The sequence below is a fragment of the Antechinus flavipes genome, chromosome 3 (assembly GCF_016432865.1).
Source record: "Antechinus flavipes isolate AdamAnt ecotype Samford, QLD, Australia chromosome 3, AdamAnt_v2, whole genome shotgun sequence".
Classification (NCBI taxonomy): Eukaryota; Metazoa; Chordata; class Mammalia; order Dasyuromorphia; family Dasyuridae; genus Antechinus; species Antechinus flavipes.
The window spans coordinates 589140839-589157644 of NC_067400.1; the positions used below are offsets into that span (position 1 = coordinate 589140839).

At 39.0% G+C, this 16806-nt stretch overlaps 1 protein-coding gene across 9 annotated transcripts in view; it reads left to right on the forward strand.

The window, feature by feature from the left end:
• SPATA21 (spermatogenesis associated 21) overlaps nucleotides 1–16806 on the forward strand; it is a 42175-nt gene that overhangs the window by 1163 nt on the left and 24206 nt on the right. For 5 of the 9 annotated variants that reach the window (XM_051988438.1, XM_051988437.1, XM_051988441.1 and 2 more), the window contains exons 1-5: nucleotides 8237–8524; nucleotides 9466–9630; nucleotides 10541–10594; nucleotides 10829–11088; nucleotides 12904–13048. In XM_051988438.1, coding sequence (XP_051844398.1) covers nucleotides 8252–8524; nucleotides 9466–9630; nucleotides 10541–10594; nucleotides 10829–11088; nucleotides 12904–13048 — 897 coding nt within the window. In that variant the 5' untranslated portion in view covers nucleotides 8237–8251. Of the gene's footprint in view, nucleotides 1–8075; nucleotides 8525–9465; nucleotides 9631–10540; nucleotides 10595–10828; nucleotides 11089–12903; nucleotides 13049–16806 lie in introns of those variants that run through there. The other 4 variants (XR_007952293.1, XR_007952292.1, XM_051988442.1 and 1 more) reach the window with 4 other exon arrangements.

Sequence of the window (16806 nt, forward strand, 5' to 3'; positions counted from 1 at the left end):
AGAAATGACAAAGGGAGTAATTTTAGAAAAATCTAGTAAATTTAGAAAAACCACGGTAACAGTGATAATGTAAGAAAAGCCAACTGTAAATAATTTAGCTCTTCTCAGTAATAGTCATCCAAGACAATTCCAAAGGACTTATCTAGAAAAAGGATACAATTGATAGTCTGAATGAACATTATAGCATTCTTTTTAAATTTTTGTGTGTGTTTTCTTTCAAAACATGACTAATATGGGAATTTATTTTGCATAATTGAACAAGTATAATCAATATCAAATTGCTTGCCTTCTCAGGAGAGGAGACAGTAGAGAGAGTCTGGAACTCAACAATTATTTTTAAATGTTAAACATTGTTTTTACATATTATGGAAGAAAAATGAAATATAAAAAAGGAAGGAAAAATTTTGAATTCTGAGTTATTATCCTTCCTTTCTGCCTCTCCTCTATCCATTGAGAAGGCAAGCACTATGATATCAATTATACATTTGTAGTCATGCAAAGCATTTCTACATTAATCATGTTGTAGAAATTAAGAAAAGCAAGGAATGTAAAGGAAAAAATATACCTCAATCTGCACTCAGAGTTAATCATTTGTCTCTCTGAAGATTGGGTCCTTTTTTTCAACATGGGTCCTTTGGAATTGTCTTGGATCATTAGCTTGATCAGAGTAAACTAAGTCTTTCACAGTTGATCATCCTTACAATATCGCTATTTCTGTGTACAGTGTTCTCCTGGTTCTGATAACTTCACTTTGCATCAGTTCATATAAGTCTCCAGGTTTTTCTAAAACTACTCCTCTTGTCATTTCTTATAAAATCGTATTCTATTACAATCATATACCATAACTTGGTTAGCTATTTCCCAACTGATAGGCATACCTCACCTGCAATTTTTTTGATACAAAAAAAAAAAAGCTTTTATAGTTTTGTACATAGGGGTTTTTTGTTTTCCTCTCTTTGAGATACAAAGTTGGTATTGGTATTGCTAGGTCAAAGGCTATGCACAGTTTTATAGACCTTTGGGCATAGTTCCAAATTGCTTTCCAGAATGGTTGGACCAGTTTACAATTCTACCAACAGTGCATTAATGTCCCTAATTTTTTCTATATCCCATCCAGAATGTGCCATTTTCCTTTTCTGTCATGTTAGCCAATCTAATAGATGTGAAGTGGTACCTCAAAATTATTTTAACTAGCATTTCTCGAATCAATAATTATTTAGAGAATTTTAATATTGATAATTTGGATTTTTTTCTTCTAAACACTGCCTGTTTTTATCCTTTGACCATTTATCAATTGGAGTATGCTCTTTTATAAATTTGGTTCTATTGGTTTCTGTATATTTGAGAAATGAGACCTTTCTCAAAGAAGCTTGCTCTAAATTCCTGCCTACCTCCCACTTCAGTTTTCTGCTTTCCTTCTAATTTTGATTACGTAGATTTTGTTTGTGCAAAACCTTTTTGATTTTGTGTAATCAAAATTATCCATTTTATATCATGTAATGCTCCTCTGGCTTTTGTTTGGTCATAAAATCTTTTATTACCTATAGATCTGACAGGTAAAATTGTCCATGCTCCCTTAATTTGCTTATGATATCATCCTTTATCTCTAAATCATGTACTCATTTTGACCTTTTCTTAGTATACAGTGTGTGTTGTTGGTCTATCCTTAGCTTCTCCCATACTACTTTCCAGTTTTCCCAGCAATTTTTGTCAGTTAATTTTTGGATCTTGGGTGTAGCAAATACTAGATTACTATGATCATTTATTACTGCTATTCTACTGATCTACTACTCTATTTTTTATCCAGTATTAGCTTATTTTTCATGATTATCACTTTATAGCATAGTTTGAAATCTAATAATGCTAGGTCCACTTCTTCAGATTTTTAAAAATTGATTTTCTTTATATCCTTGACCTTTTGTTCTTCCAGATGATTTTTTTGGTTATTTTTTTAGATTTATAAAATAATTTTTAGTAGTCCGACTGGTACAGCACCAAATAAATTAATTAATTTAGGTAGGAATGGGTAGCCTACCCATCAGAAATTAATATTTCTCCAGTTGTTTACATATGTCTTTATTTGTGTGAAAAGTGTTTTGTAATTGTGTTTATAGAGTTCCTCAGTTTGTCTTGGTAGGTAAGCTCCCAAGTATTTTGTAATGTCTGCAATTATTTCAAATGGAAATTTTCTTTCTCTCTCTTCCTGCTTGGTTTTGTTGGCAATATATACAAATGATAATGATTTTTCTGTTTATTTTATGTCATGAAACTGTGTTAAAACTGTTCAACTAGTTTTTAATTGATTCTCTAGGGTTTTCTCAGTATATCATCATATCCTCTAGAAAGAATGAAAGAGAGGGCAAAACCAAGATGGCGGATTAAGAGCAACTACACAGCTAAACTCTCCCAACATTTCCCTCCAAACAACTTTAAAATAATGCCTCAAATCAAATTTTGGAGCAGTAGAGCCAACAAAAGGTTGGAGTGAGACATTTCTCTGACCTAAGAAAACTTAAGAGATCCCTTCCACCTCTGACATTTTATGTTCTAAAGTCTCTCTCAGTTCTGACATTCTATGTTATAAAATCTCTTCTTCCACTTTTCAACAGTTTTAAATCTGGTAGTAAGTTTTCCTTTATATTAACCCCAACTTTGCCATTATTAACGTCAGTCCACTGTTCCTATTTCAATACTCTGGAGCCAAGCAGACAAAATCTAATCTCTCATCTTCATGACAGTTCTCCAAATATTTGAAAATAGCTATTATGTCATAACTCCCATCTGTACCTCCATGTTCCTTAAGAATTTTTTTTTTTGTTTTTTTTTTTGGGGGGGAAGAGGGGCTTTCAGTTGTTGATCAGTGGTCTTTCATTCATAGCTGACTCTTCGGGACTCCATTTGAGATTTTCTTGGCAAAGATACTGAAGTGGTTTGCCACTTTCTCTTCCATAGAGGTAAGAGGTGGAGTGGAGAAGAATGCTCTAAGAGGGGGAAAAAGTGCTTCTTCTAGTAGTCTAGGAAATGCCTTTGTTTACAAATACTTTTGTTTTCAGCTAATTGTTCCCTTTGCTGTCTATTTTGAAGAGCAATTACAGAAGCATGTGCTCAAAAGTTATAATTTTAAGTGTGTAGAACCATAGAGTACTTTGAACCTGGATTTGAAATTCTCCTGGCAGCTCAGTTTATGAAAGAGCTTCATAAAAAAAATATAATCCTCGATAAATTGATGGCTTTGAAGTGAAAATCAACTTTCAACTCTGGCCTTTCTGCTTCTAACTGCGTGATAAGTAGTTTAACTCCCTGTGAGCCTTAGTTTCTTCAGCTGTGAAATGGTGATAATTCTTATTACAGTACCTATCTCATTGAATTGTGAGACCCAAATGAAATCATGCATGTAAAGTGCTTTGCAAATTGTAAAGCACTTTATAAAGATCAGTTATTTTTAAAACTTCCTTTATTTATGCATCAAACCCCATAAATAACCAAATGTCAGAACAAAAATAACAAGAAAAAAAAGAAAAGAAAGTAAGTAATGACTAAATCACAGACATATATTATTCATCAAGAGGAGAAGGGCATGGGAAGAGAGGGAAAAGGAGGGAGGGAAAAGAGTTTCTGATGGTTTGGGCACATATGTGGATGATTTCCCATATCCACCGTGTGGATCATCCTATGTGTTCGTGGCTTGTGTGCCCTTTGATGACCAAAGGAAAGACAATTGCCTCTTAGAAAGATAGGATTTAAAAGACTTACTTTATGGAGAATTCAGGTATTGCATTCCCTTGCTGAATCATTAATTCAGTGATGTGCAGCCTTTCTGCTCAATTTCTTTTTCTAAAATGGGGTTATTTAAGTATTCTATTTCTTCTGTTAATCTGGGTAATTTATATTTTTATAAATATTTATCTATTTTATTTAGATTGTAAAATTTATTGGCATACAATTAGCCAAAGTAATTTTTAATTTATTGCTTTGATTTCCTCATCATTGGTGATAAAATCACCCTTTCCATTTTTGATACTGGTAATTTGTTTTTCTTCTTTCTTTTTAAAAATCAAATTAACTAATGGTTTATTTATTTTATTTTTGCATAAAACCAGTTCTTGGTTTAATTAATTAAGAAAGTTATCTTCAATTTTCAAATTTTCTCCTTTGATTATCAGGATTTCCAATTTGGTATTTAACTGGGGGTTTTTAATTTGTTCTTTTTCTAGTTTTTTTTAAATTCCATGCTCAATTCATTGATCTGCTCTTTCTCTATTTTATTGATTTGTTTAGAAATATAAATTTCCCCCCATAAATCTGCCATTGTTGTCATTCTCTTTGTTGAAATTATGGATTGTTTATACGATTTGTTGTTTGAACCATTCATTCTTTTTAAAAAATTTTTCAAAACCTATTTTATTTTTCCAAATATTTGTAAAAGATAATTTTTAACATTTGTTTTTTGTAAGACTTTATGTTCCAAAATTTTCTCCCTCCCTTACCTTCTCTCTTCTCAAGTCTGCAAGTGATCTGATATAGGTCAAATATGTGTGATTCTTTTAAATATTTTTGTATTTGTCATGTTGTGCAAGAAAAATCAGATTAAAGGGGGGAAAATCATGAGAAATTAAAAAAAAAAAAAAGAAAATATTTTGCTTTCATCCACATTCAATCTCCATAGTTCTCTTTGGATGTAGATGGCATTTTCCATCACAAGTCTATTAGAATTGCCTTGAATCACCTCACTATTAAAAAGCAGACCATCGCATAATCTTGTTATTATTGTATACAATGTTCTCTTGTTTCTGCTCACTTCTTTTAGTATCAGGTCATATAAGTCTTTATAGCTTTTTCTGAAATCAGCCTGCTCATCATTTCTTATAGAACAATAATATTCCATTACATTCATATACCATAACTTATTCAGTCATTCACCATTTGATAAGTATCTGGTTGATTTCCAATTCCTTGCTACTAAAAAAAGGGGTTGCTACAAACATTTTTGCACATGTGGGTCCTTTCTCTTTTATGATCTCTTTGGGATACAGACTCAGTAGTGCTATTGCTGGATCAAAGGGTATACATAGTTTTATAGCCCTTTGGCATATGAACCATTCGTTCTTTAGGAATAGGTTATTTCATTTTCAATTAATTTTTAATCTATCTTTCCACAACTTTTTATTAAATTTAACTTTTGTTGCATCATGATCTGAAAAGAATATATTTAATCTTCCTATTTGATCGTGAAATTTTTATGTCCAATATATAGTCAATTTTTGTGTAGGTGGCAAGTACCATTGAGTAAAAGGTGTATTCCTTTCTATGCCTGTTCAGGTTTTCTCTAGAAGTCTATCATATCTAACTTTTCTAAAATTCTATTCACCTCCCTAACTACTTCCTTGTTTATTTTGTAGTTAGATTTATCTAGTTCTGAGAGGGGAAAATTGAGGGTCCTCTACTAGTATAGATTTACTGCCTTTTTCTTCCTGAAATTCATATAACTTCTTTAGAAATCTGGACATTATACATTTGGGTTATATATGTTTAGTTTTGATAATTATGTCATTGTCTATGGTACCTTTTAGCAAGATGTAGCTTGCTTCCTTTGCCTCTTTTAATTAGCTTTATTTTTGCTTTTGCTTTGTCTAAGATCATGATTTCTACCCCCTGCTTTTTTTTTTTTTACTTCAACTGAAGTATAATAGAATCTGTTCCAGCTTATATCTTTATTCTGTATATGTCTCTCTGTTTCAAATTCATTTCTTGTAAACAACATATTGTAGGATTCTGATTTTTTAATCTACTCTACTATCTGCTTCTGTTTTATCTGTTTTTTATGAGTTATTCCCATTCACAGTTATGATTACTATTTTTCTACTTTACTCCCTGTTTATATTTTTTCTCTTTTCACCCCATTCCTCTTCACCAGTGTTTTGCTTTTGACCCCCCACCCCCAAATTGATCTCTCTTTTCTCAGATCGCCTCCCTTTTTTTCCCCCTGCCCACATATTTCCTTATAGGGTAAAAATCCTCTGAATATTTGTTATTCCCTCTTTGAGCCAAATTCAATGAGAGTAAGATTCAAGACATTTTCATCCTCTTCTCTTTTTTCCCTCCACTGTAATAGGTCTTTTATGCCATGTGATATAATTTACCCCATTCCACCTCTACCTTCCCTTTCAACTTTTGTACTTGTCATCCATTCTTCCTCAACAAATATAATTTCATCTTTATTTAATTCTGCAAAAATTTTAAATTTCATTTGTTTTACTAATATACATAATTATTGACACAGTGGTGCTAATTTGTGTTATTTAATTTTTGTTATATTCTATATAAACATTATTAATTATGTATACTTTTATCTTATAATTAATTTTTATAAGTAAGCAAATATTGGGAGTGCATGTGCCAAAAGGAAAGCAGAAAACTGAGTTTGGAAGGGGGCAGAAATTTAGAATAAGTTTCTCTGATAAAGGTTTCATTTTTTAAATATATAGAGAACTGAGTCAAATTATTAGAACAGCAGTCATCCTCCAATTAGTAAATGATTAAATGATATAAATAGGCAGTTTTCTGAAGAAGAAATCAAAGATATTTATGAAAAATGTTCCAAAGTACTTAGGACAAAAAATACTATATACTTCCAGAGAAAGAATTGTTAATATTTGATTTGATTAGAGATTGAAGCATACTTTTTTGTACTTTATTTTTCTAGGCTTGTTTGTTTGGGGGTTGGGTTGTTGGTTTTGGTTTTTTTGTTTTTGTTTTTGTCTGTGTTTTCTTTTATAACATGGCTAATATAGAAAGCTGTTTTGCCTGACTTTAACATGCATATCAAATCAAGAAAAGGGGAAGGGAAGGGGAGAGAGAGAGAGAGAAAGAGACAGAGAGAGACAGAAACAGACATAGAAACAGAGACAAAGACAGACACAGACAGAGACACACACACAGAGAGAGACAAAGAGAGAGAAGCTCAATTTTTAAAAAAGAATTTTAAAATATTTTTATATGTAATTGAGAAAAGTAAAATAAAAAGAAGGCATTGGTTTAATAACAGACTTTTTTTTTGCAATAACTATTTGTCCTTATTTTTCCAAATACATGCAAAGATAGTTTTCAACATTTACTTTTGCAAAAACATTGCATTCCAAATTATTCTTCCTCTCCTTTCTCTTACAAGAAAAACCAGATAAAAAGGGGAAAAAAACAAACAATAAAAAGGTGAAAAAAATCTATGCTTTGATGCACATTCAGTCTCCATAGTGCTCTCTCTGGATGTGAATGGCATTTTCCATCACAAGTCTATTGGAATTTCCTTGAGTCACCTCAATGTTGAAAAAAGAGCCAGGTGTATCAGAACTGATCATCACATAATCTTGTTGTTGCTGTGTACAATATTCTCTTAATTTTGCTTGCTTCCTTAACATCAGTTCCTGTAAGTCTCTCCAGGCCTCTCTGTATTCATCCTGCTGATTGTTTCTTATACAACAATAATATTCCATCACCTTCATATACCATAACTTATTCAGTCATTCTCCAATTGATGGGCATCCACTCAGTTTCCAGTTTCTTGCTACTACAAAAAGGGCTGCCACAAATATTTTTGCACATGTGGGTCCCTTTCACTCCTTTAAGATTCTCTTTAGGTTACAAGCCCAGCAGTAACACTGCTGAGACAAAGAGTATGCACAGATTGATAACTTTTTGAGCATAGTTCCAAATTGCTCTATAGAATGGTTGGATCCATTCACAGTTCCACCAACAATGTAGCAGTGTCCTAGTTTTCCTACATCCCTTCAACATTCATTGTTATCTTTTCCTGTCATCTTAGCCTGTTTTAAATGAAAAGAAAGCAGGATGTTACATGCTTGGGACAGGCATCCCCCTAACTCACTGATGGGCATGAGGCTTGTTGGTTCCCCTCAACCTGGTTTGACCTTCTGCTGAAACACTTTACTGGAGTGGGGCCACTGCACATGCTACAACTTGAAGCTTCTTGGGGTTTTGAACATCCGGTCAAAGAGGACAAGCACCTCTGATATGAGGGCTTGCTGAGCCCTTTTTGGGGTTCTTTGTCAACCTTTAGTATCTACTTGGCACTCACCTCTCACCTGATTAAATATATTGCATAAATAGATTCAGAATAGTTTTTTAAGTGAATACTTTGATATTTTCCCTCAACAACCTTCCTTGTTGTGATATGTAATTGACTGGAAAGATTTATCAGGCTAGAAAAGGTCGTATTCCAGCCCAGTTTTGGGCTATGAGTTTGTCATCCTGCCAGTCCCAGCCCTATCTGCTCATCACCAGCTCCAGTGGAGGGGCTGATTCAGCCTGGCCCTTTAAAATCCAGACCCTGGAATGTCAGGGCCTGAGAATTCTGAGGAAGAGACAAGCTACAACAATTGGAGGAGTGAGCCAAGAGAAGCCTATGGGGGGGAAGGAGATAGGAGAACCTTCTCGAGCCCAAATGGGAGAAGGGAGAACCACCAAGGGACGAGGGAAAAACTTGAGGGCCCGGCTGGCCTGGTGTGAAGTAAGAGCACAGGGATGCCCCCCAGGGGTGTGGGGAGGAAGCAGGGAGGGATTGGTTGAATCCAAGGGGGAAATGGAGGGTCATAGGCCAACAGGACTACACGGGGGTCCCAAGTCCATTGCCCTAGGATAATGGTTCTAAGGCCACTTTGGGGCAAGTGAGAGGGTGTTGAGTGGCAAAGTCCCGGCCCTGTCACGACTTCACAAGTCACCTCACCTCCCTGGGGTTCGGTTTCCCCCATCTGTCAAAATAAGAGGGTTTGGATTAGATCATCTCCCTTCCAGTTCTAACATTCTATGTTCTAAGATACATATGGCCAAAATACACCCCACCTGTCACCCACGTCCACCCAAGGGCCCCACGAACGTACACGAATGAATGCGCCTATAAGCACACTTACTTCAATCCATACGCTCACAAACTTAAGTCTGGAAGGTCATCTGGTCCAACCCTCTCATCTTGTAGGTGAAGAACCGAGGGCCCAGAGGGTTGAAGTGCCTTGTCCAAAAGCACACAAGTGGTAGACCTAGGAAGTGATCCCCTCCAGTTTTCAGACTCCAAACTCAGGTCTCAGTGTAACCACGCAGCTTCATTCTATTTTCTTTTCTTTTGGGGGGTGGGGTGACAATTAGGATTAAGTGATTTGTTTAGCGTCACCCAGCTAGTAAGTATCTGAGGTTGTATTTGAACTCGGGTCCTCCTGAGTGCAGGGCTAGTGTTCTATCCACTGTGCACCTAGCTGCTCCCTTACTCTATTTTCTAAGGCCCTTTTCCAGCGTTTTAACATTTTTAGGTTCTGTGATTCTAGGACCACCCCTAGCTTGGAGTTCCAGAAACCCCAGCCCTCTTAGAGCAGGACAATTTTCCAGGATCTAGATGGTTTGCTCCAGAGGTGATTGGGTTTATGGAATGGACAACACCTTTTGGGGACTGTTTCCAAGGGAGCCCAGGTGCAGCGGCTGGCGCCTTCTCAGACCCCTATCCCAGCTCAGGGACAGCAACTGGCAGAGCTAGATGGTGTTCTGGAGCCCCCAGTAGCAACAGGCAGGAGGAATGTCAACTACAGTCGAGAGAGAGTTCCAAAAATCACACCAGGAGTTGGTCAGGTAATGCAGAGTGGGCACCTAAGTTGGGGAGCATCTGGGATCGGCCTCCACCCCTGCCGGGGCTCGCCGGCTCCATCAGTTCTCACTAACAGCTGTGTCCTTGAGCGCTGAGTCTGGGGAAGGTGTCATCCACAGGGCATTCAGGCCAAGGCGGAAGGTGGTCGGGCCTCCTCCTTTGATCCTAGGCTACCCGCTCTATGTGGACTCACGGTCCCTCTCCAGTCTTTGATCCCCTCCTTCCCTATGGAGTCTGGGGGAGAAGGGACCTCACCTAATTTATCATTCAGGTGTTAGTGACTAATGCTATCTTTCCATTCAAAGACTCGGGGCGTATGACAGTCTCTACAGGGCAAGGAGTAACGCCTTAGCCCCAGTGCCTTAGGTTTTTGTGGTGAAATTTCAGCTATCAGGGGCAGATCCAAAGAGAAGGGCGAGACACGGCAGCCAGCGCAGGGCTTGGGGCGTTTGAGAGATGATGGAGGTGGGCAAGAGTCCCCTGGGATGACCAAGCCCGGATGGGTACCAATCTCCGCTGCTGGAGGGAGGACCCACGTGGATAAGATTTCAGGTCATTATCAAAGGGTGACGACATGGCCCTCAACACCCCCGCATATCACAGGATGTAGGAATAGAAGGATTCTTGCAAAGGATGAGATGGAGTGATTCCCCCAGGCTCATGGAGGTAGTAGATGACAGGGCTGGGATTTGAACCCAGCACTTCTGACTTTCCATTCAGTGCCCTTACCACTGCACAGTGCCTCTAGGTGATATGTAACAGAAGTTGGCTCTGTTGACCAAGTCCAGGACTAAGGCAAAGCCGACCCTAGACTGCTGGTCTGCCCCTGGGAAACCCTCCCTTTCCCTCGCTCTCTGTTGGCCCCTCCTGAGCTCCAGCTCCTTCTCTCCTCAGATGGTGCTGCACATTCTCAGCCTCATCTCAGAACAAGACAGAACTAATCTGAAGGTATTCTGCTCGCCAGGGGTCCCAACGCCCCCCAAAGTGATCCCCTCCTCCAACAACTCCACTAGCCCTTCCCCCCCAACCTTCCTGCCCACCTCTGCTCACCTCCCTCCCACCCTGCCCCAGAGGGGCTCCCCACTGGCCCGTGGGCAGGGAGGCTCTATGGGGGGCATCTGGCTGGTTTCCTTCCATGAACCAGGAGGAGGCCAATATGCTTGGGGGCTGTCTCTCCTCCAGGGGCGGTATCCGTGGCTGGATTCCATCGGAGGCAGTGGTACCAGCAGGGAGCAAGTTGTGGCGAAGTCTCAGACCGGGAAACACTCGGATCTGTTCCAAGCCAGGGAGCAGGAGGCAGGAGCAGGAGGAGCAAGAGGGAGGCTGACTACATTGGCTCCTGGGGGGTCAGAGCAGACCCTGGGACGGGGAGAAGCTGCAGAGAAAGGGCCTTTCAATGACAGGGCTAAGGGAAGGCGGCCCCGCTCTGGGGCCGGGGCCGGGTGAGCTGAGAGGACTGGCTTCAAGGAAACTTCACCTCCAGGGCCCAACTTCTCTTCCCAAGGGTGACTGGAATGTCCTCTCCCCCTGGGAGGAGGGACCGAAAAATCTGTGTGTGTATGTGTCCCTATGTGTGAGAAGTTTGGGAGTGTGAGTGTGTGAAGGTACGTATCGCATGTAGTCATCCCTTCCACATCACGGCTTTCCCCACACAATTCCACTGCCGAGGGTCGGCGCAAGAAAGAAAGTGGGAATCTTGTAGGAGTTTTGCGGAAGCCACAGAGGACGTGTGCAGGCCAACAGATGGCACAAAAAGAGTTTAGAAACTCAGAAATGCATAAAATATTTGTGTAATATTGCATAATATCAACCTATTTTATCGTTTAATATGATACTAATTGAAACTCCCTCTCTGGTACAAAGGGAGGGCAGATTTTCCATGTCACAGGGATGCTGTGCCCTGACCCCATGATGTGGAAAGGATAATTATGTACGTGTGTTGGTATGTGTTCTACGTGTAATGTCAGCATGTGTTGAGCTTTGTCATGTTTGTGTGTGTGCTCTCTGAGTGTGTGGGGCATTTCTTGGGGTGAAATTACAGTATATCTGACATGGATACATGCTATGGAGGGCATCGTAGTGTAATAGATAATGACTAACTCCCATTCTAGGAGAGAATGCATTCAAGATTCAAGGGGGAAAGGGCCCAGCTGTATAAGTAATATGCAGATCAGTCCTCCCAGACTACCGCTGCCTTAGTACATTGGGAGAACTCACCTGTCACTTGATAAGCATTGGCTGAATTGGGAATTATCAATGCTCCCTTGAAATTGACCAATTGACCTTGAAATAGACTAAGCCCCAGCCTCAAGGACCCTCAAAGGCTCTTTCTTTGTGGGCCCGGTGGAACACACTCTCAGGCTACTTGTCTTCCTCAGCTTTTTCTGGCTGCGCTTCAGGAAAAACAGGTTCTAGATTGGTTCTTCCAGTGATCAAGGAATGGAGACTAGTCAGCTGTTGGTCTTGGGCAAGTTATTTGCCTTCAATGGCCCTAATCTGCAAAAAAGGAGCTCAGACTCAGGTCTCAATCACCTCCCAGCTGTGACATTCTATACTCTGAGGATCTTCTCAGCTTTGACATACCATGTTCTAAGATGTCTCCCAGCTCTGACATCCTGGGTTCTAAGGGCTCTCCCGGTTCTGACAGTCTATGCTCTTCTGTTCAATTCCTAGTTTCATTATTTTCTGTTCTAAAGTGCTTCCCGATTCTGACATTTTGAGTTCTCTGTTCCAACTTGGACAAACTCTGTCGTAAGGTCCCTTCCATCTCTACCATTCTGTGTTCTAATAATGGTTCACATTTACACAGCAATTGTCTATTGAATACCTTGTAAGTGCAGAAAATGCAACACTAGGAGCAGGCTATGTGCGACAGATTCTTGCCTTAATGGAATTTAATGGAATCTAATCAGGAAGATAATAATAAACACAGATAAAGAGAATACAAATCAGAGTACTAAAACAGCAAAGAGGAAGGGATTATTATTCTCAAGTGGGTGATTGGGAAGACTCTTAGAGGAGGGGGATTGGAGCTGGGGACTGAGGATGGAAATCATCAGGGAGAAATGGAAGGGGAGGGCACTGCAGTGGGAGTCTCTCCTACTTTGAGGTTCCTATCATGGAAGACCACTCTCACCTTGCCTCTGTGCCCTCGAAGGGCATTACAGAGGAGTCATGGAACCTACAGCCTTGGGAGGCATCAGGTGGCCTGGAGAATAGATTGCAGATGGTAACACTCAGGTGACTCTTTCCTCCAGGAAAGACTCTTTCCGCTCAGAAAAGGACAGGACGGAGTACATTTCAGTATCAGCATCAGCATCAACCACCATGAGCGTTCAGGGGTGTGAGGTTAAAGCCCAGCCTCGTTCTGAGAAGTCAGCAAAAGGATGTCATGAGAATCAAGTGAGTTTGCCCAGCCCAGTCCTGCAAGCTTCAGGGAACCTCTAGGTGATTCTAGAGCTCTGTGTGTATGTGTGTGGGTGTGGATGTGTAAATCAGGATCATACACAGAAGATTCCCTTTATTTTAAGCCAGAGCTGACTAACTTCCTATGATGTGCACCCACTACTTTTAGATTGCCTTCCAGGGCTATCCAAATCTTCTCCCTCTTCCTTGGGACAATCCTTCCAATGCTAGGCAACAGCTGTCACTCAGTTCTCCTTCTGAGAATTCTCTTCTCCAGGCTCAGTTCTATCTACTATTTGTGAGACCTGAGGCAAAATCCCTTGACCTCAACTGTACAATGGGGATCATAATAGTAGGAATCAAATGAGATAACATTAGGAGAGTGCTTAGCACAGTGCAAGGCACATAGCTGGTTTTCAGATCCTTCACCATTCCGCTAGTACTCCTCCAGACATTCTCCGGCTTATGAATGTTCTTGACATCTAGAAGTGAACCCATTCTTCAGGTTGCTGAGCACATCATCTAGACTTCTATTATGCGTTTTAAGACATACTTCTTTTGGCTACCAAGGCACACTCTTGACTCATATACAACTCCCCTTAAATGTAAGCCCTCTTCATCAGTCATCATTGTGTCAAAAATTTATCCATCGGCAAAGCCAAGAAGACCTTAGTTTGAATCCTACTTCCAATACTTACTGGTTATGTGCGTAGACAGGCAAGTCTAAACCTTGGCTTCCTTGAAATAAATGAGACTTTTAATACCTGTAGTATCTAATTCAGAGGGTTGTTGAGAAGCTTAAATGACATAATGTCTAAAGTGAATTACAAACCTTAGAATGTGACATATATGTTAGTTATCAGTACTATCATGGTGAAGATTAGTGTTATTTCATCTTTTTTTGATGAGGTTTGAGATAGAAATGGTCCTGGGACAACTTGCTAACCTGTTATGATTCTTTCATGTAAAGAACTGAAACGCTGAGTTGATGCGCTGAGGTTGGACAACCCAGCATTTAAGGCTAAGTACCAATTGGACAATACTCTAATAGCATATGCTTGGAAAATGGCCCTTCCCACTATTCTATGCTGATTCAGTCTTTTGGTATATACAGAGAATTGTGGAAAGGATTAGGGGGTGGAGTAAGACAAGCCAGGGTCACTTTGGTGGTAGAGGGAGAGAAGGAAGGTCTTATGTCCATCCTGTTCACTTCTATCCCTAAAGACCAAGAATAAAGACCAAGGACTTTTGCTTATCCTGACTCCAGCTGATTCTAAGGTATCCAGGGTGCTAATGCAGTCTTCACACTTTCATGTTTAATATTCTATGGAGTTTTGGTTTTTATTGTTCTATGAAGTTTGAAAATTATAAGTATTTGGAATGACCACATCTACTAAAAACAAATTTTTAAAGATCCGTATTTCATCCAGGTGATTGTAGGCAAAACTTTGGTTGGTGATGATGTACTGGCTCCAGTACAACTTACTGGTTGAGTTCCCTAAGGTACTTGGAGGGTCTGTACTAGTAAACAGCTACCAGGGGGGTAGCTATGTGAGTGAAGAGAAGAGATTCTGTGGAGGGAGAATGGCGTTTTTAAAACAAATTGGATATATGGGATAGGTGCAAATGAGGAATCAAGGATGAAATTGAGTTTGTGAGGCTGGTGGTGATCATGATAATAAAAGGCATGTTTGGAAGATGGGTAGATTTGAGGGGAAAGACAAGGAATTCTGTTCCTGTTATCCTCCAATCATTTCACTCCATCATGTCCCTCTTTGTGACCTCATTTTCTTGTAAAGTTACTGGAGTCGGATTGCCATTTCCTTCTCCAGTTCATTGGATAGATGAGGAAACTGAGGGAAATAGAGTTAAGTGACTTGTCCAGGATCACACAGCTAGTAAGAGTGAAGATTTGTACTCAGGAAGATGAGATTTCCTGACTCCAGGTTTGGCACTCTATGTACTGCATCTTATTTTTGGACCTTTTCAATTTGAGTTAACTATGGGATGTCAAATTTAAAATGTTCAATAGGCAGTTGTTGATAGGGGGGACCAAAACTCAAGGGATTAGGGCTCTATATATAGATCTTAGAGTCATCTGCACAGGTGACATCAGCATACGTGGTGATGTTCCAGTAAATACTCAAACTTTCCAGTTCCTCAATTCACCCCACTCCTATAATCTATTTTTCTACTCCATATTAGATACAAACAGAAATGAGCATATCCTTGATCCTAACATTTTAATATTTGCAAGTTTTCCACTTCCATAGTTAAGAATTCTCAAATTCCCTTATATTTTCTTTCTATGCCTTGTTGCTTTTAAACCTATTCTTCAGTCTCATCATGACCTCCAGTCTTTCCACCCTGCAATACTTCCCCAGATTATCATTCTTGCTCAGATCATACTCTCTTTTTTCCCATTCTAGATCCTTTGAGGAATCAGTTCAACTCTACACCGTTCTCTATTCTCAATCACCTGTTCCTTTGTTCTATTGCCTGTCATTCCTTGTCCAAACCCAATCCCAGATTACTTCCTTCACCTGCCTCCTTTATTTCTATTACTATGCTGCTGAGTGAAGTCACAGAGCTATATTGAGTGGATAGATTTTATAAATATAAGATGTCTAATTTCAACTAGACTCTTACTGCAGCAAGACCATCTTTCTATCCTTCCCTAATCTATTCTCTATTGCATTTGACACAATGGAACAGATGCTCCATTTGATGGATGCTTCTTTAAGCCTTCATTTCACTGAAAAAAAAAAAGATTATATTATCTCTGGGCAAGTCATTTGACCCCAATTGCCTCAGCAAAAAAATAAAAAAAAATTTAAAAAGTTTATTTGCTTAGAGTTCCCTTTTCATCCTTTTGTGTTAACATCCCTCTGACATCCCCTACTCTCTTCTCCTTTACTCCAGCCTCCAATAAAGAAGTTCCCTTTTCCCATCCCTCTAGTGTAAGTACACTTAATCCCATTCCTTCCAGTAGATTCCCCATAAATGATTTTTTTATCTAAAATCCTTTTTAGATAAGTCTCTGAGGCACAAAGCATCTGAACACAATGTTTTAATAACAAAGCTGGCAGGTAGCCAGTAAATTAGGCAGGACATCCCTTCCCTCAGTGATTAGTGACAAGTGAGTGATTTCTAGAGTATTATTTTTATGGTTAAAAAAAAAGGAAAAAGTATATTCATAAGATTTAACATATTATTCATGACTTAATGATTATTCCTAAGATTTATAAGAACAGGGAAGTATAACAAAAACAAGGAGGCAAGTTGATTTGCAATATTAGGTTACTGGGCAGGTTTGGGATGTTTCTAGGGAGGAATAACCACTGGATTGAATATTTTATTGGGTTAAAGTGCATCCTATAATTTGTGAATTTTTTTGAGGACATTTCTCAGTGGTTTCTTAAGAGGTTGTTACTCTAGACCTAGGTAATTTATTGGAAAGAGGAACTTGTAGTAGCAGGGGCTGATGCTGCTGGAAAGAGACATTTTCCAGTTGCCAAAATAAGGAACTTTACCTTTTTTAAAAAAAAAAAAAACCTCATACTACTTAATTTAATGCAGTGACTATTTACTTCTACAAAGATAGAGAGATATATATTCTGAATTATCCACCAATAAGTAATAATTATTAATAAAACTTTATCAACTTTATTATTATTATTTTTACCAAACTTCCCTTGAGCTCTCTAATCATCAATTTTTCCCTATCTACCGGTTCTTCCTTGAGAAGGCACTCT